Below are 25396 nucleotides of genomic sequence, written 5' to 3'. Positions count from 1 at the left end.
ATGCTCTATCAAATCATAGTCTTAATTATAACAAACACAGAAATTAATGTGGTCAAATCCGGAAAATATCATTTCGAAAACAAAACGTTTATTCTTTCAGTGAAATACGTAACCATTCCATATTTTATCAAACGGGTGGCAACACTAAGTCGAAATATTGCTGTTACATTGCACAACCTTCAATGTTATGTCATAATTATGTAAAATTTAGGCAAATTAGTTCGCAATGAGCCAGACGGCCCAAGCTGATGCATAATACCCTGACTCTGCGTGCAATCAACGCAAGAGAAGTGACACAATTTTCCTAGTTAATGTTGCCTGCTAACATTAATTTCTTTTAACTAAATATGCAGGTTTAAAAAAGATACTTCTGTGTATTAATTTTAAGAAAGGCATTGATGTTTATGCTTAGGTACATTCGTGCAACGATTGTGCTTTTTTCGTGAATGCGCTTTTGTTAAATCATCACTCGTTTGGCAAAGTAGGCTGTGATTTGATGATAAATTAACAGGCACCGCATTGATTATATGCAATGCAGGACAAGCTAGTTAACCTAGTAATATCATCAACCATGTGTAGTTAACTAGTGATTATGTGAAGATGGATTGTTTTTTATAAGTTTAATGCTAGCTTGCAACTTACCTTGGCTCCTTGCTGCACTCGCGTAACAGGTAGTCAGCCTACCACGCAGTTTCCTCGTGGAATGCAATGTAATCAGTGTCCAAAAATGCCGATTACCGATTGTTATGAAAACTTGGAAATCGGTCAACCTCTAATTAAAACAGTGGATGTCTGTCTCTCCGTATTATGAACGCATGTGTTAATCCAATCTGACCCCAGACCTGTCCAAGCACTTGGTGCAGAACTATCACGACGTGGAGGTGCTGATGGAGGCGGGCAACATCAACCGCACCACGGCCGCCACGGGCATGAACGACACCAGCAGCCGCTCGCACGCCATCTTCACCATCAACTTCACCCAGGTGGGCCTCTAGGCGAGCTAATGCTACAGCTACCGCTAGGCTAGCTACCGCTACTCCAGGAATGCTCAACTCCAGTGCACAAGGGCCGCAGTGTAGTTGTCCTTGTTTGTTAGTTAGGGACTGATTCAGTTACCAAGTGAGTGGACTTCTAGCCAATCAATGCCATTAAAGGGGTTGCCACTAATAGCATCTGTGTGAGGCACTTAACCATTCTAGAACAAATAGATGCATACACTGTAGAATGCACCCACAGTTTAAGTGCAACGTTTCGACTCAAAGGTCTTCATCAGACTTCGGGGTTTTTTACCCGTTTTCTCCTTCCTCTCCAGGCTAAGTTTGACATGGAGATGCCCTGCGAGACGATCAGTCAAATCCACCTGGTGGACTTGGCGGGCAGCGAGAGAGCGGACGCCACCGGTGCCACGGGAGTCCGGCTCAAGGAGGGCAGCAACATCAACAAGTCACTGGTCACCCTGGGCAACGTCATCTCCGCTCTAGGTGGGTAACTGTTATACCAACTGTAATATCAATGAGACAGCAGACATGAGCACATATTCATTAAAGTCGCATAATAATATTTTTTTGGTATGGAATAAAAACCCTTATCTGGCAATGTCTTTTAGCTTGAATACGCAGGCCACAATAATGTTTTCTCCTTACAATATTTGAACCACAGCAGTGTTCCAATGTCTTACTTCTACTGAATATGCAGAGTTGTGAGTTTTCTTCTCTCTGTTGATTTATCCATTGATCAGACCTGGATTCAAATACAACTTGAAATCTATCAAATACTTTGAGTGTTTGCTCTAGCCTGCCTGAAGTGCCAATTCATTTTCTTATTGATTGATCTGAAATCTTTTCCCTGTCTTGGTCCAGCGGACCTGAGCGACGACGGAGTGAACACCAACTTGAAGAAGAAGCAGGTGTTTGTGCCTTACAGAGACTCTGTGCTAACGTGGCTCCTCAAAGACAGCCTGGGAGGCAACTCCAAGACCATCATGATCGCTAGTGAGTCGTTAATAATGCGAAATGTCTTGCATTTAATCAAATGTTTCCAATCCTCCCCTTGAAAAGCCCCAAATCCACCGGACTCGGAACCCTGGTTTTTACCTATCCACTTCAGTATATAAGGGGAACCCTGGATTCTCATGAAAATATATCTATAGATCAGATCCTGAGCCAGCCATGCTTCTTACTGGGATAAAACAACGGCGTCGCTGCGGATCCGACTTTTCTGGACCCTTCTTCCCGACAGCTAAAGGTCCCGAAGCTTCTGCACATGTGCGGGATTCTCTACTTTAAGCACAGTCTCTGCTTTACTCATAGAGAACAGGCTATTTATTAAACGAATGGTGCTCGTTTAATAAAGTTGGATCAAAGCTTAATCAATGTCTGCAAGATATCATCTAATAGGATAGTATAACTTTACTTTAAGACAAAAAAAAAACTTTCTTATGAGATTTTAGCATGATTGTGCAAAATATATATTTTTTTCTCATGTGGCCAAAACTCAACAGCATGTTCCACTAGGCAAAATATGTGCTTTGATTTAAACTAAACACAGGAAGACTATCCTATAGTTTAACACCATCTGCTCAAAAATGTGCACATTTTGATATATAACGCCACCGTTTTTGTGACAAAACTATCCGTGAGTTGAAAATGCAATGGAAACATATTGAACTTTTAGATTTTTATTCGGTGCATGAAAACTTAGGCGAAAAAGTGAATTTTGTGTGCACTACGTCAGCACGCACTGTCTTTTATCTGCAACATGTTTGTTTGGTGGAAACATACCCCTGGTGTAAAAATTTGCATATTTTGTTTGAGGATTTTAGAATATTCTCATTAAAATCTGTTGCCAATTGGATGGAAACCTAGCTACATTCAACAAGTTTTTACATGGCGTTGTACATTTTAGCTGTATAGATTATGTATTTTGGATGTTTTCAGTGTATTTTCAACACACAAAAATTACACAAAGTTAATTTGAGGTAACTGATTTAACTCTGGCAGTCCTATCATGCGCAGAATGTAATTAGGCTCTTCAGCTCAGGGGAAAAGGGATCCGAGGGGGCGGGATGGGGAGGTTACCTAGAGATCTGCAGTCTTTGCCATAAAACAATAGGGACCCCTATTATTATTATTATTATTATTATTTTTATTTATTTTACAATTTTACCACAGCAGGAAGCATGAATGTGCTTTGCAGACATTTCTGGGCTCCTAGTCCAGTGTACTTGGTGCTAGAATTTGAGAACATAGCTTTCTAAACACTTGTTAAGGCTGACCTTTTATGTATAATACGCTTAAGTGTGGTGAGTGGCCACAAGCTAAATATCTGTGGTATGTTTGCAGTCAAAGATACAGCATTAGAACACGGCAAATGTAAAAGTGTTTTGTAGTACGACAAAGGTTTCAAAGATGTTTTGCTCTCGTTTGCTGCAGCCATTTCACCTGCTGACGTCAACTACGGCGAGACGCTGAGCACTCTGCGCTACGCCAACCGTGCCAAGAACATCATCAACAAGCCCACGATCAACGAGGTCTGCAACGTCAAGCTCATCCGAGAGCTCAGGGCTGAAATCGCCCGGCTGAAGGCCCTTTTGGTCCAGGGAAACCAGGTAGGGGATTTGTCACACTGATCTGAATTGTTTTGTGTGTGTGTTGATTGTTTAGGGCATTGGAACTCAACTATCCTGTCCACTACAACATTTTCTCTGGCCCTTCAAGTGTATTTATTTCATAAACAAAACAGCTCTACCAATACACTGCCTTACAAATTATGTAAAAAACTGTTATTGTATACAAATGGGTATAGCAAACATTTTATTTTGTTAATTTATGGGCACATTTTTATAATGCATAACTAGTACATAATGTTTTATTGAAATGTAACATGTCCACCTTTCCAGCTACTGGCCTATGACCTTGTTGTGTTTTAAATGTCCCATCTAATCTAACTAGATCGCACTGACTTAGGGAGTATTGAGGTGTGATTCAATAATGTATTGATTGATTGTTGGTTGGTTTTCATCCTTCTCAGATTGCACTTCTGGATTCACCCACTGCTCTGAGCATGGAGGAGAAACTACACCAGAATGAAGCCAGAGTAAGGCCATGTGGATTGTTCCTTTTAGAGTAAAAATAAACATGATTACCCAAAATAAGCTATCGACACTTTGCAAGTGCGGTGTTCTATTCTTCAAATCCGTAAACGAACAGGTCAACCATTTTCAGCAAGTTAGTGACGTGATCTCATCTTTGACATTCAATACATTTTTTGGTGCTATTTCTGTCATAGGTGTTGGCGTTAACCAAGGAGTGGACTAACAAGTGGAATGAAACTCAGAACATTCTCAAGGTGAGTGGGTATATATTTGTATAAAATGTCTAATTCAATTTAGCTCACAGAAGCACTCTGGTTATATACTTTTTTTTTTTATTATAGTCAGCAGTGAAATTTAATTGACTTATAAGTCAGCAGCCTCAATTAATTCCTAATGATTGACAATATCTGTCTTCCATTGATCTCGTCTTTACAGGAAGAAACCCTTGCCCTGAGGAAAGAGGGAATCGGTGTTGTCCTTGATTCGGAGTTGCCTCATCTAATTGGTATCGACGACGACCTCCTAAGTACTGGCATCATCCTCTACCATCTAAAGGTCAGCCACAGTTGATTTGATTATTTTTTGTTATTTTTACAAATTTGTTTTTTTCTCTCAGATTGATTCACAAGTTAATATGTCCTCCTATTAAACTTAAATAGACGTTACATGGACTTGACATGCTGTATCGCTTTCATTTTTGTCCCAGGAGGGCAGGACATATGTTGGTCGAGACGATGCGTCGACTGTTCAGGACATTGGTGAGTGGCCTCTGTTACATACTCTATCCGCTGTCATACTTTGCTACAAATCAGGACAAAGAAACAATTCATAATGGTAATATATATGCGTGCGTGTGCGTACACACTGTCTTTCCCTCTCATTCTTTCTCTTCTCTGTAGTTCTCCATGGGCTGGACCTGGAGAGTCAACACTGCATGTTTGCGAACCAGACTGGCACCGTCACCCTGGTTCCACTCAATGGGGCCCAGTGCTCTGTGAATGGAGTGCAAGTGACAGAAGCCTCCCCACTAAACCAAGGTATGCGCTTTTGGTCGCACATTATTTGGATTGTCTGGATTTTCCATCTGTAGATGCTACTCCAATGTTATTTTAGAGAATTTGGCAGTACGTCTAACCGGCCTCATAACCCCAGACCACGTGTATGGTCTCGTGTGGGCGAGCGGTTTGCTGATGTCAACGTTGTGAACAGAGTGCCCCATGGTGGGGTTATGGTATGGACAACAAACACAATTGCATTTTATTGATGGCAATTTTAATGTACAGAGATACCGTGATGCGATCCTGAGGCCCATTGTCGTGCCATTCATCTGCCGCCATCACATGTTTCAGCATGATAATGCACAGCCCCATGTCGCAAGGATCTGTACACAATTCCTGGAAGCTGAAAATGACCCAGTTCTTCCATGGCCTGCATACTCACCAGACATGTCACCCATTGAGCATGTTTGGGATGCTCTGGATCGACGTGTACGACAAGTGTGTTCCCGGCAGCCAACACAATGATTGTTCTGTGAATGCCCAATCCCACATTTCCTAATCTTTAGACATTTTAGAAGTAGTATTCTTTATTACCTTTTATTCAATGTTTATTGTTCTATTGTGTTTGATAGGTGCTGTTATCCTACTGGGGAGAACCAACATGTTCCGTTTCAACCACCCTAAAGAGGCAGCGAAACTAAGGGAAAAGAGGAAGGTAACACCGAAGGCTCTTTAACTCAAAGGCCTTTTAAAGAAGCTTATTAGTTGCAGTACTATTCTGTTGTTGTTGTTGTTATTATTATTATTATTATTATATGTGGAGGATCTATGCTCCCCAAGGGTTTAAATCAAGTAAGTCATGACTCGTATAGCTTATTACTCATGTAGCCAAGCATTTTGCTGCACCTGCGATAACGTCTGCAAATCTGTGTATGCGACCAATAAACGTTGATTTGAAATAACCATCTAGTGGAAGGGCACGTTTACTATAAGCCTTTTGGGATGCAGGCGACTTGACCAATGAGTCATCATGAGGTCAATGGTCATGTTGTTGAACTTTTGTTGTGTGTTGGACATTTTTCCCAGAGTGGACTGCTCTCCTCCTTTAGTCTGTCTATGACCGATCTCAACAAATCATGTGAGAACCTCTCCACGGTAATGCTCTACAACCCAGGGTGAGTGTACGTGGGTGTATGTATCACCTAATCCCAAATCGGCCTCTAGCCCCTACTGTCTATGCACTTGTGGAGATCTGAGAGGATTGGATAGCTGTAGGCAATACGGAGAAAACTCAAGAGGGCAAGGTGAAGCTATTCCCATATTCCTTATGCTAATCTATTCCTCTCAGATCACCAGGAGTGCGTGGAGCGTAGGCAGTAGGGGCTGGTTTGGGATTAGTTAAATGTATGCTCCAGCGCATGAATGATTCACCCCAACTCCCTCTGCTCAGTTCCCTCTGCCTTCTCAGGAGTTTGTAAGCGCTCCTTTTCCTACATTCGCTTATGTCCGCTGCTGCTCACCCGCGTGACCACTGACTGAAGCAGTGGATTGATTGTAAAAAAAAGAAATGCAAATGTGTCAGTTACTTTGCTGAAATACAATGTTACAGTACCCAGTCAAAGACATCAGTGTTGTGGTCGTTTTTATGATGATCTAGGCAGTTGGCACAGGTGTAGCTCAAAATGGAAATGGGGGAAATATTTACTTTGGATTGGAGGAGGTCTGTAACATTGCAACTGCTGTGACTCAAGCCTAAATCATGTGAGCTGATAATGCTGCTCGTCACAAATGCCACATCGCACAAACTCTATGGCCTTCATTGATTCTATTACAAACTCTCCAAAAATCTGTTGTGCCAGCGATTCATTTTGCTTGTACAGAACTGCTAGAGAATGCATTAGTTTTGTTGTTTTACAGCACCCCTTGTGGAGGAAGCACGTAGTCTTCTTTTCAGTTTTGTACAATACAACAAGTAATGCCATAGTTCTTACTCCTAATTTAGACCTAAACTGGATTTTTTTTTTAAACCTAGAACAACCAACTAGGTACCTACTAGGTAGGTATGCACACATGGACAAAAAACAACTACGAAATTAGTAGGTCCAGAGCAACCATGGATATTCTGATGAATACACAGCCAGTATTTAGTGAACGTTGGTGACGGTTATGGCTGTGTTGTTTTAACTCCTTTGTGTAATTATTGCTCTTCATTGAGTCTAATTTTAAAAGTACAGTAACTAATGTATCTCTGAACCCTCCCTTGGCAGTCTCTTCACTGAAAAGGGGCCCATCTATCTCAGGTAGACCCGACCAGAGTGTTCAATGTTCACTGCTTTGTTTTAACAATGCTAGTGAAACATGACACATCTTTTTCACTTTGTCCTGACACCACTGCTGTTTGTTTGAACATAAGCCACCATACACTTGTTTTTAGTTATGATTTTGCACGTTGCCACGCTTGCTTCAATCACTGTTTTGTATGAAGCTCTTCAGTCATGCCAATTGCAGCTTTCATTTCTGTGATCTTGCCGTCTCGTTGAGTAATACTCTAGTGTGTATTTGAGTCCAGTCTCCCCTGTCATTGTTTTTAAGCCAGCTAAATGCTATTGGTGTACTTGCCTAGGTTGGAAATTGAGAGGCAGCAACGGGAAGAGCTGGAGAAGCTGGAACACAAAAGGTGCGAGGGGAGGTGCGCGCGCGTGCGCACGCTCACATTTTGACTGTACAAAAAGTCCAATGTTGACTCAATAGTCACCTGCAATACACCACATTGTAGGAACGGTGTGCGCTTTTTAAAAGCAAATATGCTGACGTCACATGATTATTGGAGACTCTTATTGTTAGTCGTACAATACTAGTCATACAAAAAATGTCTTGTTTGCTATGTACAGTACCAGTCAAAAGTATGGACACCTACTCATTCAAGAGTTTTTTTTTCTTTATTTTTACTATTGTCTACATTGTAGAATAATAGTGAAGACATCAAAACTAAGTAACACATGGAATCATGTAGTAAACAAATATATTTTAGATTCTTCAAAGTAGCCACCCTTTGCCTTGATGACAGCTTTGCACACTCTTGGCATTCTCTCAACCAGCTTCACCTGGAATGCTTTTCTAACAGTCTTGAAGGAGTTCCAATATATGCTGAGCACTTGTTGGCTGCTTTTCCTTCGCTCTGCGGTCCAACTCATCCCAAACCATCTCAATTGGGTTGAGGTCAGGTGATTGTGGAGGCCAGGTCATCTGATGCAGCACTCCATCACTCTCCTTGGTCAAATAGTTCTTACACAGCCTGTAGGTGTGTTGGGTCATTGTCCTGTTGAAAAACAAATGGTAGTTCCACTAAGCGCAAACCAGATGGGATTGTGTATCACCGCAGAATGCTGTGGTAGCCATGCTGGTTAAGTGTGCCTTGAATTCTAAATAAATCACTGACAATGTCACCAGCAAAGCACCAACACACCATCACACCTCCTCCAAGCTTCACGGTGGGAACCACACATGCAGAGATCATGCGTTCACCTACTTTGTGTCTCACAAAGACACGGCGGTTGGAACCAAAAATCTGTCATTTGGACTTCTGGGTTCCAAGGACAGATTTCCACTGGTCTAATGTCCATTGATCATGTTTCTTGGCCCAAGCAAGTCTCTTCTTATTATTGGTGACCTTTAGTAGTGGAGCAATTCAACAATGAAGGCCTGATTCACACAGTCTCCTCTGAACAGTTGATGTTTATCTGTTTCTTGAACTCTGTGAAGCATTTATTTGGGCTGAAATTTCTGAGGCAAGTAACTCTAATGAACTTCTCCTTCTCCTTACCAAATACCCCCCACCCCCACCTTGTCACAACACAACTGATTGGCTCAAATGCATTAAGAAGGAAAGAAATGTATTTTTAACAAGACATACCTGTTGAAATGCATTCCAGGTGACTACCTCATGATGCTGGTTGAGATTATGCCCAGAGTGTGCAAAGCTCTCAAGGCAAAGGGTGGCTACTTTTTGAAGAATCTCATAAATCAAAATATATTTTATATTTATAAACACTTTGGTTACTACATGATTTCATGTGTGTGTTATGTGATAGCTTTGATGTCTTCACTATTATTCTAATGTATTATCTATATTTGGTTGGGGTGCAGGAGGCTGATTAAGGAGATGGAAGACAGGCAGAAGTGTGAGAAGGCGGAGCTGGAGCACCTGCAACAGGAGGTGGAGTCCCAGCGCAAGGAGTCTGAGCAGGTGCAGCAGCGCATCCACCGCCAGGAGGAGACCCTCCGCTGCCGCAGCCAGGACATTGAGAGCCGCCTGCGCGACCTCTTGACTGAGAAGCAGCGCTTTGAGGAGGAGCGCCACCGCGAGACCAAGGAGCTGGAGCTACAGAGGCGCCAGCGGCTGAAGCAGCAGGAGCAGTGCGAGGATGAGAAGCCACAGGACGAGGAGGCGCGCCGCCATAGCGAGGAGGCAGAGCTTGCCGAGCAGACAGAGATCTTCCGTGAGCTGGAACGGCTGAAGCGGGAGAACGAGGAGCAGGCGGTGCGGCTGGAGGCGGAGAGGCGGAGGCTGGAGGAGGGCGAGCTGGAGCAGCTAGGCCTGGTGGGGCGCCTGGAAGAGCAGCTGAGGGAGCGCCACGAGGCGGCGGCTGCCCTGCTGACCCGCGAGGACACCCGGCGCCTGGACGAGGAGCGCCGTGCCTTGGCCGAGATCCGCGAGGCCCTGCTCTGCGCCAAGGAGGCCAGCGGGCGCTCCGACTGTGACGGAATGGGTGTGGAGGCCGGGCACGCCGCCCAAGTCCGTTACACGGACTTCAAGGCAGCACAGGTGGAGGAGCTGGGTCAGTTGGAGGAGGGGCTCCTGCAGCAGAAGAAGTGCCTGGAGAAGGAGGTGGCTTCAGAGCGCGCTGCCCTGGCCCTCCTGGTCCACACCCACAAGGAGCGGCAGCAAAAGCTGCAAGAGACCCAGGAGAAGGGAGCGCAGGACGCCTCTGAACTCTCCCAGGAGGAGCAGCGGATGCACCAGGCCGAGCAGTGCCTCCTCTTCAAGGAGCGCCGGCTAGCCAGCCTAACCGACAGCCTCCTGCCGGCGGTGGCCGAGGAGAGGCAGAGGGCGGAGGAGCTGCAGAAACTCGGAACCTCCACTGGTGCTGACAGCATATCCAACATCTCCCTGGGACTAGACAACACCCTGTACCAGGTGGAGAAGGAACTTGAGGAGAAGGAGGAGCGCCTTACCTCGCACTGCGCCAGCGCCGAGCAGCTTCAGCAGCTGCAGGAGACGTACGAGTTCACGGCCAACGTGGCGCGTCAGGAGGAGAAAGTGCGACGCAAGGAGAAGGAGATCCTGGAGTCGCGGGCGAAGCAGCAGCGTGAGGCCCTGGAGCAGGCGGTGGCGCGCTTGGAGAGAAGGCACTTAGCGCTGAGGCGCAGTGTCTCGCTGGCCCCCGAGAGTGAGGAATCCAGGCGCAAGGCCTTCATTCTGGGGCCCGCGCGGGAACTCGACCAGGAGAGGTGAGCACGCTTGTTATTTACTGTCACTACAGATAAGTCTGTAGAATCAATGAATAGTAAAACATTTGTCCTTTTAGTGGAAGGTGTGTAGTAGACACATTGCTGTCTGTTAAGGTCATGTTTTAAGTATCCCTATATTTCTGTTATTACGGTGCTATCACTCTGTTATTAGTGCGCCTGCGCAGGAGTCTCATTGATGAACCTGGCCTGAGTGTAATGGCAACCATGTGTTGTGCTACTACGGTTGAGTAAAGGTTGTTTTTTGGAACCTTGTTGTATTTGAGTTAACATTGGTAGCAGAGGATGGTTAATAACTACAATGTGCCACCTCGCTTCGACGAGGTCGTATGAAAGTTGAAAAAATGAACTTGGAATCTGGACACGGGTTACTAATCTGGACAAGAAAAAGCAAGCACTCGCGGTGGTATTATCGCTCGAAGGAAGAGCGAGAGATACAGTACTGGAAATATCCATTGAGGATTTGAACAAGGATGACGGTATGGGAACTTTGATCAAAGCACTGGATTCTGTGTTTCTTAGAGAAGAGAAAGACCGTGTCTACGAGGCATATTCTAACTTTGACAGTGTTACTAGAGACATTTCGGTTGCAATGACGGACTACATAATTGATTTGGACGTGGTTCTCCCGGATGCAGTGTTAGCTTTCAAGTTGCTAGATACTGCCTGTCTGGATGGTAGGGAGAAACCGTTGGTTTTGACTGCTTGTACTATGCTGACTTTTGCATCAATGAAGTCGGCACTGAAAATAATTCTAGGTGAAAAGACGTCTGTCGCGCCAATAACAGATGGAATGCAAGTGAGTGACGCAGGATATTACACTGAGCATCGGAGAAAAGGCGCCAAAGTCACATTCTCATGACAAACAGACGAGGACGCCATTGCCCGGCACACATCCACTGGACAGATATGGATCAAAACGTGCTATTTGTCCAAGCGCTTACCTTTGGGTTAAAGACTGTCCTCATAAAAATGAACAAGTTAAACTTACAGAGGAAAATGTTACACTGCTCTCTCTTTGTTTTTACATTACATTGTTTTCAAACGAATCTGCTTTTGATACTGAGATCTTTATAGTTGAATCCTTAGGATCTGCTGTGATTGATGCTGCATGTACGCACACAGTTTGTGGTGCTAAATCAAAGTTTATTTGTCACGTGTGCTGAATACAACAGGTGTAGACCTTACAGTGAAATGCATACTTGCAGGCTCTAACCTATAGTGCAAAAAAGGTATTAGGTGAACAATAGGTAGGTAAAGAAATAAAACAACAGTAAAAAGACAGGCTATATACAGTAGCGAGGCTATAGAAGTAGCGAGGCTACATACAGACACCGGTTAGTCAGGCTGATTGAGGTAGTGTGTACATGTAGATATGGTTAAAATGACTATGCATATATGATGAACGGAGAGTAGCAGTAGCGTAAAAGAGGGGTTGGCGGGTGGTGGGTGGGACACAATGCAGATAGCCCGGTTAGCCAATGTGCGGGAGCACTGATTGGTTGGCCCAATTGAGGTAGTATGTACATGAATGTATAGTTAAAGTGACTATGCATATAAGATAAACAGAGAGTAGCAGCAGCGTAAAAAGAGGGGTTGGGGGGGGGCACACAATGCAAATCGTCCGGGTAGCCATTTGATTACCTGTTCAGGAGTCTTATTGCTTGGGGGTAAAAAGTGCTGAGAAGCCTTTTTGTCCTAGTCTTGGCACTCCGGTACCGCTTGCCATGCGGTAGTAGAGAGAACAGTCTATGACTGGGGTGGCTTGGGTCTTTGACAATTTTTAGGGCCTTCCTCTGACACCGCCTGGTGTAGAGGTCCTGGATGGCAGGCAGCTTAGCCCCAGTGATGTACAGGGCCGTACGCACTACCCTCTGTAGTGCCTTGCGGTCAGAGGCCGAGCAATTTCCGTACCAGGCAGTGATGCAACCAGTCAGGATACTCTCGATGTTGTAGCTGTAGAACCGTTTGAGGATCTTAGGACCCATGCCAAATCCTTTTAGTTTCCTGAGGGGGAATAGGCTTTGTCGTGCCCTCTTCACGACTGTCTTGGTGTGTTTGGAGTTCAAGGGTCAACCAATGACCCCCAAAAAACTCCATGCACAATGTTCATGGCTACAGCCCATACCAACTAATGTTGGGGCAGAACCCTAATCTTCCCTCTTGGTTGACAAGCCACCAGCACTCGAAGGGACTAGTGTGAGTGCATGGGTGGGACAGCATCTTTCAGCACTACATGCAGCGAGAAAAGCGTTTACTGAAGCAGAGTGTTCAGAGAGAATTCGCTTAGCTCTGCGTAAACAGCTTCGACCCACCGACAAGAAGTGCGAGACTGGAAACAAAGTGTACAACAAACAAGTTGACTGTCGAGTGGAAAGGACCGGGAGTAGTCATTGGCTAAGATGGTGTGGTGATATTTATGAGGCACCATTATCAGGTGCATCACTCAAGATTGCTGAAAGTAAATGATCAACAAGATAGAGGGGCTGTTGCTGAGAATCAGCCTCCTAATGAAAATGACAAAAATGACACCTTAACAGACACAAACCTACCAGATGTCACATCCAATGATATGGACACTGAAACTGACACAGGAAATTGAGCAGAGACCTTCAACCATGACACAGGTAATACTGTTTGGGTGTTCAAATGAGAAAAACATTCAACAACAGCCACATGTGTTAAGACAACATGGTTGTTCCCATCTGAAAACTGGACAAACTGTTAAATACATGGACAGAGAAAGTGGTATTCCACATACAGCAACCGTCATTGGACGAGCAGGAAAAGCCACAGGAAACCACCAGAACTGGTACAACTTGCAGTACTCTGAACCAGCTACACTTTCAGGGTCAGCTGACCTGTCACTTGTAGATAATCTGAGAATTGAACCAATGGAAAAACAGAATGACGTTCAAAATGATGTACTTGAAACAAAGGATGTGTCATTTGACTCAGCTAAGCTAGATGAGCTCAGTAATTGGAGTAAAAATGGGGTGTTTGAGGAAGTCAAAGACATTGGCCAAAAATGTGTCTCAACAAGGTGGGTGTGTACCCTTTAAAGAATCCTTACCTGGAATAGTGCCAAAAGCACGTCTAGTGGCTAGAGGTTTTGAGGAGCTGGCTGCTAAAGAAGTCCCAAAAAATTCACCGACATGCACCTCAGTCACTAAGCTTACTGCTGACAGTGATCTGCCAGAAAAAATGGAAACTTCATTCCATAGACATCAAACCTGCATTTTTGCAGGGAACAGAGCTGTCAAGGGTCATTGACATCTGACCTCCGCCTGAAGCTAAGAGCGAAGGAACACTGGAAAAGTGTGTATGCCCTGGCAGATGCATCACTCTACTGGTACAACAAAGTCAAGGCAACAATGCTGAGTACAGGTGGAAAACTGTCACAAGTGGATCCTGCAGTCTTCTATTGGCTTGATCAAGACTGCAATGTGACTGGAGTACTTGCCTGTCATGTTGATGACTTCATCTGGGGTGGCTCACAGACATTTTCTAGATCTGTGATTCCACACCTCAAAGCTGTCCAGGTCAGCCGTGAGGAGCATGATCATTTTTTTTATGTTGGCATAGAGTTTATTACAGTTGATGGAACAATACTGATGCAACAGGAGAGCTATATCAAGAATCTTCAACCTATCCACATGGATTATTCAAGAGCCATACAAAGAAATTCCTCTCTGTAGAATTGAAGTTGATGAATTGAGTGTTCCAAGATGGGTCAAATTCTATGGGTTGCTAGACAGAGTAGACCTGATGTTATGTTTAATGGCTGCAACTTGGCATCCAACACAAAACACACCACTGTACAAACCATTCATTAGGCAACTGAAATCACAAGTGACTCTAAAGTTTCAGCATGTTGGAAAAGACTCTCTGAAACTAGTTGTCTTCAGTGATGCTTCGCTAGGGAACCTTACAGATGGAGGCACACAAGGTGGACATCTGATTGTGTTAATGGGTGAAGGAGGATGATTCTCACCTATCTGTTGGCAGTCAGAAAGGATCAGAAGGGTTGTCCGAAGCACACTTGCTGGAGAAACCCTTGCTCTTGCGATGGAATTGACAACGCTATCTTTCTTGCAACTCTGTTCAGAGCTTACCACTGGTGAGACAAAACGGCACGTTCTACCTGTAGTTTGTGTCACTGACAACTACTCCTTAGTTGATGCTGTGAAGTCAACCAAGTCTGTCACAGAGAAAATACTTCGTCTTCAGATTATCAGCATCAAGGAACTTATTCAAGCACAGAGAATCCAGCGGATTCTGTGGCCGACCACGAAGGAACAGCTTGTTGACTTTCTGACTAAAAAGGGAGCATCTGGTCTTGTGCTCCTAAAGACACTAGCAATGGAAAGTGGCAGCTTGAGTAATACAAATAAAATCTTTGTCACACAACCCATTTGTAATGGGTAACTTAAATAATACTTGGGACATTTGTTGTTTTTATTTGTCTTTAAAGAAAAGTGTGAGATTGTTAAGGTCATGTTTTAAGTATCCCTATATTTCTGTTATTTTACGGTGATATCACTCTGTTATTAGTGCGCCTGCGCAGGAGTCTCATTGATGAACCTGGCCTGAGTGTAATGTCAACCATGTATTGTGCTAATACGGTTGAGTAAAGGTTGTTAAACTGGAACCTTGTCGTTGTCGTATTTGAGTTAACACTGTCCACATAAGTTTATCTACATTTTCCATAATTATGGCAAAGTTTTTCAAGAGATGATGCAAGATGGTAAATGAGTGTCATTGATGAGTGATGATGGTATTATCACATTGGTCAATCTCTCCTGTTTAACATTGTGTTCCTCAATTGGTAATATCATTATGGACATGATAAATGAGTAACCCCGCCTTTTTATAATGATATTGTACTAATAGTTTTGTGGAATGAGTGTATTTATCATGACTCTTTGGGTTCATAGACACATGACAACTTTCCATCTTCTCTCCATGTCCTCAGGGTGGAGCAGGAGATCCATAAGCTGAAGCAGAGGATCAGTAAAACTGAGGGAAGTGGAAGGAGTCACACTGGGAGCTGCGATGAAAAGACCAGTCTCAGCACCCCCCCTGTCAGCCCAATCCAGAGCCTACCCCCAGTGCTTCCTATCGCAGATGACGGGTACAGTGCCTTCAGAAAGTATTCATATCCCTTGACTTTTTCCACATTTTGTTGTTACAGCCTGAATTAAAAAAAAAAAAATGTGTCACTGGCCTACACAAAATGCCACATGGAAATATGTTTTTTTTTTTATTTTAACAAAAAAACTAAAACAATAAAAATCTGAAATGTATTTAGTCAAGCAGTATTCAACCCCTTTGTTATGGTAAGCCTACATTTTTAAAATGTATTTATTTTTTTACCTTTTATTTAACTAGGCAAGTCAACAGATTTTTACCTTGTCAGCTCGGGGATTCGATCTTGCAACCTTTCGGCTACTAGTCCAACACTAACCACTAGGCTACCTGTCGCCCCAATAAATGAGTTCAGGAGTAAACATTTGCTTAACAAGTCACATAAGTTGCATGTACTCACTCTGTGAGCAATAATAGTGATTAACAGGATTTTTTAAAGGACTACCTTATATCTGTACCCATACGTACAGTTATCTGAATGATCCCTCAGTCGAGCAGTGAATTTCAAATACAGATTCAACCACAATGACCAGGGAAGTTTTCCAATGCCTTGCAAAGAAGGGCACCTATTGGTAGATAAAAAGCAGGCTTTGAATATCCCTTTGAGCATGGGGAAGTTATTAATTATACTTTGGATGGTGTATCAATACACCCAGTCATTACAAATATACATGTGTCCTTCCTAACTCGGTTGCCGGAACGTAAGGAAACCGCTCAGGGATTTCACCATGAGGCCAATGGTGACTTTAAAACAGGGTTTAATGGCTGAGTGGAAAGAAGTCTGTACAGAATAAAAAATATTCCAAAACATGCATCCTGTTTGCAACAAGGCAGTAAAATAATACTGCAAAAAATGCAGCAAAGTAATTCACTTTTTGTCCTGAATACAAAGTGTTATGTTTTGGGGCAAGTCCAATGCAACACATTACTGAGTATCACTCTCCATATTTTCAAGCATAGTGGTGGCCGCATCATGTTATGGGTATGCTTGTAATTGTTAAGGACTGGGGAGTTTTTCCAGGATAAAAAAGAAACGGAATCGAGCTAAATCTTAGAGGAAAGCCTGGTTCAGTCGGCTTTCCACCAAACACTGGGAGACTAATTCACCTTTCACCAGGACAATAAGCTTACCTTAGTTGCTTACCAAGAAGACAGTGCATGTTCCTGAGTGGCCGAGTTACAGTTTTGACCTAAATCTGCTTGAAAATCTATGGCAAGTCCTGAAAATACTTGTCTAGCAATGATCAACAACCAATTTGACAGAGCTTGAAGAATTTTGAAAAGAATAATGGGAAAATGTTTTACAATCCAGGTGTGGAAAGCGCTTAGAGAATTACCCAGGAAGACTCACAGCTGTAATTGTGGCTCTAACATTTATTCACTCTGGGTTGAATACTTATCTAATCAAGAGATTTTTTTTTTTGTTACTTTTTTCTTTTGTGCAAATGTTAGAATTTTTCTTTCACTTTGACATTTTGTCTAGATCGTTGACAAAAAAAGACATTAAAATGTATTTAATTCTCACTTTGTAACACAACAAAATGTGGAGAATGTAAATGGGTGTGAATACTTTCTGAAGGAACTGTGTGTGAAATCCTATGCAATATTCACAATGATTGCCAGAAACGGCACAGGCAAATTTGTTGTATTTGGGGAATGATGAAATGTAGATGTCAAAGTAACTACCAGATGATCATATTGAAGATGCCATATTTTTGGACCCTAGGGTTGGCCATTGTAGATTGAGTGTCTAATAAGTTTCCTTATCCGTTGACAGGATAAATGCATACATTGAGGAGGAGGTTAAGAGAAGGTTACAGAAGCTGAACCTCTTCAATGGTGACAAAAACATTGAGCTCTCACTTTCATCTGAATCTCTGCAGGTAAGCGTCAATGATAATAACATTGTTTTGTTTGCATTCTCCGTACAGAGCGTATGCAATATTAAGATGGTGATATTTCTCAATCTCAAGAATATATTATTGATGTTCAAACTCATAAAGTCTTAGTCACTGTAGCCTCCCATACAATGGGAGCTTAATAAAGAAACCCCCATTTGGAAATTGTGCCTTTTGGAAAAATAGCAATTATAAAGTTCTTCAATCTTACAGGAGGACAAAGAAGTCAATGATTCTAGTTCTGTTACATTAACAGATGAGGTAAGCCCAGGTCCTCGACACAGTACACAGAATGGACTATAATCTGCATGCATTTCTGATAATTCTCTATAGAGGTTACATGGACCAATCACGTGGGATCTTTTTCCAACCTTTCTCTAATTATGTGGATGATGTTTTGCCTCGTTTGCTTTTCTTTTCCCCAATAGTTGTCCATTTGCCGCAGCATATGCAATTTTAGTTTGAGATGAATTTGACATTGCATTGTATCTTTTAGGATTTTTTTTGTCATTGCTTAGAGGTGTGGTCTTATTCATTACAGGATGAGAACAAGCTGCAAAACCCTGTTGACCCTAGAAAATTGAAATATGAGGTAAGACTTGAGTATTTTCTTTTTTTTGTTGGCGATGAAGAAACTAACCACACATTTTTAAACAATAATTTAACTTGAGTGGCAATCATGCTGAATCTTCACTAACCACCACACCAACTATGGAAGAAATACATGTCGTTTGTAAAATGAGCTTTAGGGAACATCCTGTTTTATTTTTACAGGAATCCCAAATTTGTATCTGATAAACCATATATGATTCCTAAACCAAGAACCTTTTTAAGACCTTTATAAAGAAATGGCAAAAACATAAGAATATAGCTGTTTATGGGGATATTGACTAGAAAAATCAACACAATCACAAAGAAGCAGGACATTGGATAAAATACTGAATTGGCTAAAGGAAACCAGTCACTGACAGAGGAGGCCAACCTAAGTGTAGAACAGGATAAGGAGAAATGTCCAGCCAAACAGGGTTGATATCTGGTTTTGTAACAAAAGGACAAGATTGCATGGAAGCCTGGCATGTGTAATTTTGTATTTATGCTGCATAACAATCATCAATCTCTTAATTCTGTTTTGAATTGTAATCTTGCTCATCTGGATTTTATTTCAATCACAACTGGATTTTTACACTTGGTGGAGGAAGAACTTAATTTACTGGGGTGAGAATGAATACTTGAAAGACTATATAATTCAGAGCTGTGATCTCTGGTTTGAAGTTATAGTCATGGAATCCCCCCCTTGTCTACACAGAAAGACACCATGCCCTTGCTGTGGCATAGCTACCTGTATGTCCCAGTACTTGAGACAAGCACTCACCTGGAAGGGCATACAACAAGTTCAGAAGAAGAAGGTGCAAAAGACCACTCGGAGTTAGATAAAATTGGCAACCCAGAAGGGGCAACCAAAGTCTTGGCACAGAAGGGCATAATGCCTTATAAAAAGGGTGAAAAAGCAAAATGGTGGCAGGTGGGAGTGAAGGGGAAGGTTGACCAAGCTGAGAGTGAGAACAATGGCTGTGATTTTAAAACCAAGGACTGGGGATTTAGGTCTACAAACACAATAGTCAGTGAGGATGGAAGTAACAGCCAATGTAGCCCAGATGAGGGCGTAACCAATTTTAGTTGCAACATTGTTGACAAGACCAAAAGTCTATCATATTCTCAGTCCAGAGAAACCAGAACAGAAAACCCAGTGTTGCACGGACTCAAACAGTTTGACTCTGTGGAAGCTACCAAAGTTCAGAACACAAGCAAGACAAGTAACGACACCGCAACCGTGATCAACTCTGAAGTCCCCATACTGAGACAAAGTTCAAAGAGACAAATCGCCATCAAGGGCTACTTTGGTCTCAACAAGATCCCTAAAGGGTCTGTAAATGGGCAGGTGCAGAGGAATCTGGTAACTTCAGAACCGGATCGACTAACCAACGAACTGGGAGCCAAACAGAGTTACGTCCTTGGATACTTGGCAGGCAAGCTGTCTGGAGTTTACAACGATGCTGGACGATATCTGCAGAGTACACGGGATATCATTCGGCAGGTTCGAGCAGGAGAGACTTCAGCATTGACTACTACATTCTCTCAGTACATGACCATAGTTACAAAAGATCTTCCATTTGTTCAGAAAAAGCAGCTTGACCCTTCAATGAAACCCGACTCAAGGCAGAATAAAGTTCATTTTGCCAATTTGACAGGCAATTGCCTTTTCAATGTACCGGAGAAAGGTCATATGTCTGCAATTACGGACATTTCATTATGGCCTAAAGGCTCTGTGACAACATACAAAGACGGGAAGCCTGTAGTTTATTGTCAGACGCTCGTGCAGTTTCCCATATGCCTTTCAGAATTACAGTCTCTTCCACTTCAGAAGATTCTCATTCGTTTGTACTGTGTGACGCCCAAAATCGCTGCCACTTCCCACCACCTTTTGGGTATCTACTGGCTAAACGTTGCCAATTGCAAACAGCCTACACCACAACCAAGTTGCTTACTGTTATCAGAAACCGACCTCTATGCAGTTTCCGCTGGTACTGGTTTAGGTAACAACCAGCCTTTGGCAGTTTTTCAGCACTTCAGTCTCTCGCACATCAAGGAGATCCAAGTGAGCTTTGCTGGGCAGCATGTACGACTCCTGGGCTCCACTGAAGACACCATCTTGGTCATCTTCACCCACAGCAAAGAGCTTACCCAGGAGCTATGCTGTACCCTGCTGAAAATCCTTGCCCCGGCAGAGGTTCAGGAAGGCCCAGGAGCCCACCCCTTGCTTCGTGGAGACCTCTCATGCCTCTCTCTGGACTGGAGGTCCCACGTTCCAGACCTCCTGCTGGATTGTGGCCTCTGTGTTACCTCACGCTTTAAGAGGATCATGGCGGACCTGCTCTACATCCTGCACGGCAACATGGAAGGACCCAACAAGCCCTCCTTGGCTGACATACACCTTCTTCTCTACACTTCCATCAAGGTGGAGAACTATTCCACCTTGCGCCAAGATGTCCTTTGCCAGTTCTTTCTCACAGACAACCACATAGGCCTGGTGCAAGAGGATGCTGTGTTCTACCCGGTACCTCGAGGCTCAACTCTGGTTCCCATCCAACCCCAGTTTCAGGGAGTAGAGCTGCGCAGACGCTCAGACATCCGATGTGTGCTTGTGAGACACAGCGATAGATGTATGGTGCTTGACATCGCATTCTCCACCACTCACAAAGGGCAGATTGAGACCAAAAGAAAAACCAGGAAAGGCGTAGCCGTTGTCCCTCTACCTTCTGATTGCAGGCCCCCAGCTGATTCCTGGAAATTAACTTTCAGCTCTACCTCGGATGCAGCAATCCTAATCAATCATCTGTCAACCTGATTTTAAGGCTGTGCTTACAGGTCATAAAAGGATGTAATGCTAATAGGTAATAAAAGGAAAGGAGTTTAACTGCCACTGCAGGCCTGAAGTGTAATGACCGTGCCGTCCTGCTGAACTCTTGTTTTCTGTCAGCGTTGCACTTGAGCAAGAAAGCCATGGTGAGTTGGCTAGCCAGCTACATTCAGGATTGTCAGCCAACTGCAGTTATGAGTATAATAATCAGCTAGTTAGACTGATGACATTAGGGTTTGCATACTATACGAGTTTAGCAACATTATAGTAAATATTTTACTTGTAAATCCTATTTTGTTTGAGCATGACGGCACCGTACCTACCACTTCCAATGTGTATTTAAGACTCTGTTTAAATTATTTGTTTGATTAGTTGAATTTTTTATTTTTTTTAAACATCATTATTGTAACATGGGAACCATGACTTTTGTAATTGTTAATGTACATCCACAATGTCAATATAACATCTTATTGAAATGTATCTACAGGATCCTCATGAACATTGTGTTATAAGAAAATACATGTCCATATTATGAATATAGATCAATACTAAAATGTAAAGGTGTAACTCCAATGGCTGCTATTGATTTTATAGTATATTTGAATGCTTCTCTTTACCATACTGCCACTGTGGTGGTACACCTTAATCAAATCGTTGTCACTTCAAGAACAGTTTTTCTCACAAACCTAATTGTTTTGTATTGGTGTAGTTAATTGGATATTTCATAGATTTTCTTTCCCACTACAGGGAGTAGGGTGCCCTTTTGTTTAGTCAACTTAGCTCTCCTTCTCTGTTCTTGCATGAATGCTCACACAAACCATTTATGGCTGGTGAAATCTGTTTTCTTCAATATGTTTGTGTATTTGTTTATGCATATCAATCATATGGTAATGTGCAATATGATTTTGAGGAATATGTGTGAAAAGTAACATGAATGTCTGATGTACAATATGACTTGTGACTATGATCACTGCAATAATGTTAATAAAAGATGTTTAATTGTTTTAACAAAAAAAATAAAGATAGTGTTCTGAATAAGCCTTTGTGTTGCCTGGTGGTATCTCGCTGTTCTGTTTCATACCCGTTCACTGTTGTCATATAAATAAGACTCCACCTTCCTGTCCATATTTCTCTCTCTCTCCCAATTTCCTTTTGTTCCACCCATGTCTTTCCCAGCAGCGATTTGTCTCTGTCCCTCTTGGGACCAACTCCGGCTGCCTAAAGGACCCCGTTAGAATTAGCATTCCTCGCTACGTTCTCAGAGGGCAAGGGAAAGATGAGCACTTTGAGTTTGAAATTAAGGTAAGCTTCTCTTGTTAAGTATCTCTCAAGATCCAGGATCATCACTTTGCTGTCTCTGGTCTTGCGTACATGTCTGACAGGTCCATGTCTTCGTACTTATTTAGTGCTCCATTTTAGAATTCTGGCGTTATTCAATGAGTTAGTTGTATCAGTCTTGTACTCAGTACTTTCCTCTCTCTTTAGATCACTGTAATGGATGAAACATGGACCGTCTTCAGGAGATACAGCCGCTTTCGGGAAATGCACAAAACTCTCAAGATGAAATACCCTGAGGTAAAAGACTGATGAACTAGGAATTACTACATACAACATGTCCTCCCCTATTGGTGGTAATCGTAGTATAATTGATGCGATCTTAATGACCTTCTTCCATACCAGCTTGCAGCTTTAGAATTCCCTCCCAAAAAACTCTTTGGAAACCGAGATGAGAGAATGGTTGCTGAGCGGCAGAGTCACTTGGAGGTGGGTGCTGCCATTGACACATACTATTGCGTTTCTTAACAGTAGTATATTTAAGTTGTAATGACTGACAGGGTTATCGAAATCTGTCAATCAATGACAAAAGTCTGAAGGTTTGTTATTCTCATCCATCAGTTCAGAGACCTAATTGTTCCCTCACATACATTTTAAAGTAGTCACCAAACTGTCCATCGCGAGGCATTCCTAGTCAATCAGCAAACATTTCTGTAGAAAAGCCAATGATAAAGCCTTATGCTCAAATTTCTTGTTTTTATTAGTCTTGCGCTGTTGGCGGTAGGTGCACTTGATTCAGAAGCCCTGCGCGCTGGGTAGGCAAAGTGTTTCCATTTTTGAACCATTGAATTTGTCTGAAGGTACAAACTCTGCCTACCCTGCAGACCAAGAGAGCTAAATCAAGTGTTCCTACTGCGCTGGCCAATCGGATAGCTCAAGTCACCATGCCTACAGCTTCCACGAACCCACAGCAAAGTTTGATACTAGCCTAGGTGAGTTCATAACTTTTAAAACCCTGACCACAGCGAGACTGTTAAAGATGCAGCAAATAGCTGATGTGTTTGAGTGAGTTCATGTTTAAGGTTTTATTCAGCACTGTTTTTATTTAACACTTTTACTAAACTTAAAAAGCGTTTCTCCCTACTTCTACTCGCGCTACAACCACCACTGCAGCTGCAATGAATGTATCGACAGGCCTGTGTTTTATTATTAGCAGCTCGTCGTGTTTTTTGTTGTTGTTTTTTGCCCCTTTCTCTAGTCATAAGAACAACGTGAATTTGTGCATGAGGCAGATGCAGTGCGACTTGAGTTTCGCCATTAGGTGGAAGACTGTCCCCTCTCTCTGGTCAGTCTCCCCGAGGAAAGGAGAGAGCAGGGAACTTGAGAGGCAGACCCTCTGCTGCTCTCTCCCTCTGCTAAACTGACCATCAGATGCAGGTACCATCAGTACAAAAGCTAATTAGTTGCCAATTATTTCAATTCATGCTCAGTTGTCCCTTACAAGGGATACAACAACTGATCTATTTTGTTATCAAGGCTTAAGTTTTGAAATATATAGTCTGAAGGCCAAGCATAGTGAAATATGTTGTAATAATGTATTGGGCCTACTGCACAAACCTCATTAATGTTGCATAGGCTTACATTCTTTTAAGTCATGTTTAAAAAATAATAATCTGAGCGGTAGATCTCTGTTTGCTCTTTGACAACGAAAAGGTTGGTGACCACTGATTTTTTTTTTAAAGTGTGTTTGAACTGTAGATTGCACTGTGGGAATGATTTATTGTATGGATAAGAAGAAATATTGTTCTATGGTTGGATGGCTAAGCAGGAGATAAATGCTCCATGCTACTGTCATTGCTAATTCACACCCTACTAATCTATAGTATTCTCTCTTACTTGTAGTCATACCTCACTCTTCTCCGTTTGCTCCTCCAGAAATATCTGAAAAACTTCTTCAGGGTTATGATGTCGCCCTCCTCGGGCTCTCCGCTCCGCACTGATTCGGACTCTGAGGGTGGTCTGCAGCTGTCCAAGTACACCATCTGTGACTTCTCCCCGTTCTTCAAGAAGGGCGTCTTTGACTACAGCAGCCATGGAACTGGTTGAAGACATTTTTAGATGAGGACGGGTTGGAGCTAGCCTTGCCCCAGATCTTTTTGTGCTGTTTTGCCATTTCCTATGGTCATTGTCATGCATTGACCATTGGAGTTGGCGAGATGGCGCAAACAGATCTGTGACCAGGCTACGATGGCGCAGCTTTAATCCCAAAACCAATGTGTGCATGTGTGCAGTGCCTTCGCAGGTCGCAGTCTAGGTATTGACCTCAGTACAACCAAGTTATCAGAGGCACTAAAGAACAGATATCTAACTTACTACTCACCTTACTACTTTTTTTTCTTCTAGATCTCCTTTCCTACTCATTCTCCTTCCTTTCCTACTCACTCTCCTTCCTTTCCTACTCACTCTCCTTCCTTTCCTACTCACTCTCCTTCCTTTCCTACTCACTCGCCTTCCTTTCCTACTCACTCGCCTTCCTTTCCTACTCACTCGCCTTCCTTTCCTACTCACTCGCCTTCCTTTCCTACTCACTCGCCTTCCTTTCCTACTCACTCGCCTTCCTTTCCTACTCACTCTCCTTCCTTTCCTACTGATAAGAGAATTATCTATTAAAGGTAAATGAATCAATAGACCATGATGAATTATTAGTCATACAGAATGGTTAATGAATAATAAATGTAATGATCAATGTAGGGATAAATAAGTTTGATTAGTTCTGGAAAGTTCAGGAACCATGTGATAGGGAAAGGAATGTGTATATGCAATTACGAGGGACACCAGGAGAAAGAAACAGGCGAGATCAGGGGAGTGATAAAGAGTGTGAGAAGTTTGTGGGGGAGACAGGTCACCAACAGTGTGTGTAAATGCATGTGCGTAAGAAAGCAAGAACTATATAATGACTGTTTTGTTATCCGGACGGGAGAACGTTCTCTGAATAAAAGCTACAGATAGCTTTTGAAGAAAGCTGAGTCCTTGCCTA

The 25396-nt window shown here is 42.8% G+C and overlaps 1 protein-coding gene across 16 annotated transcripts in view; it reads left to right on the top strand.

Moving 5' to 3' along the window:
* Positions 1-25115, top strand: part of LOC115208550 (kinesin-like protein KIF16B) — a 32926-nt gene extending 7811 nt beyond the window's left edge. Inside the window, exons 7-29 of one of the 16 annotated variants that reach the window (XM_029776693.1) lie at positions 841-983; positions 1313-1481; positions 1860-1991; positions 3432-3607; positions 4030-4095; positions 4288-4347; positions 4529-4648; positions 4800-4851; positions 4993-5130; positions 5724-5806; positions 6178-6266; positions 7359-7391; positions 7715-7768; positions 9238-10602; positions 15596-15772; positions 17546-17651; positions 17880-17927; positions 18208-18258; positions 22261-22386; positions 22570-22659; positions 22765-22848; positions 23652-23796; positions 24295-24412. In XM_029776693.1, the coding sequence (XP_029632553.1) occupies positions 841-983; positions 1313-1481; positions 1860-1991; positions 3432-3607; positions 4030-4095; positions 4288-4347; positions 4529-4648; positions 4800-4851; positions 4993-5130; positions 5724-5806; positions 6178-6266; positions 7359-7391; positions 7715-7768; positions 9238-10602; positions 15596-15772; positions 17546-17651; positions 17880-17927; positions 18208-18258; positions 22261-22386; positions 22570-22659; positions 22765-22848; positions 23652-23783 (3494 nt within the window). In that variant the 3' untranslated portion in view covers positions 23784-23796; positions 24295-24412. Of the gene's footprint in view, positions 1-840; positions 984-1312; positions 1482-1859; positions 1992-3431; positions 3608-4029; positions 4096-4287; positions 4348-4528; positions 4649-4799; positions 4852-4992; positions 5131-5723; positions 5807-6177; positions 6267-7358; positions 7392-7714; positions 7769-9237; positions 10603-15595; positions 15773-17545; positions 17652-17879; positions 17928-18207; positions 18259-18865; positions 22123-22260; positions 22387-22569; positions 22660-22764; positions 22849-23219; positions 24152-24294 lie in introns of those variants that run through there. The other 15 variants (XM_029776691.1, XM_029776688.1, XM_029776687.1 and 12 more) reach the window with 15 other exon arrangements.
* Positions 25116-25396: the final 281 nt, after the last annotated feature.

This window comes from Salmo trutta, chromosome 14, assembly GCF_901001165.1.
Source record: "Salmo trutta chromosome 14, fSalTru1.1, whole genome shotgun sequence".
In the NCBI taxonomy this organism is placed as follows: domain Eukaryota; kingdom Metazoa; phylum Chordata; class Actinopteri; order Salmoniformes; family Salmonidae; genus Salmo; species Salmo trutta.
The sequence above is the reverse complement of the archived record's forward strand: the minus strand, read 5'-3'. Positions and strand labels throughout refer to the sequence as shown.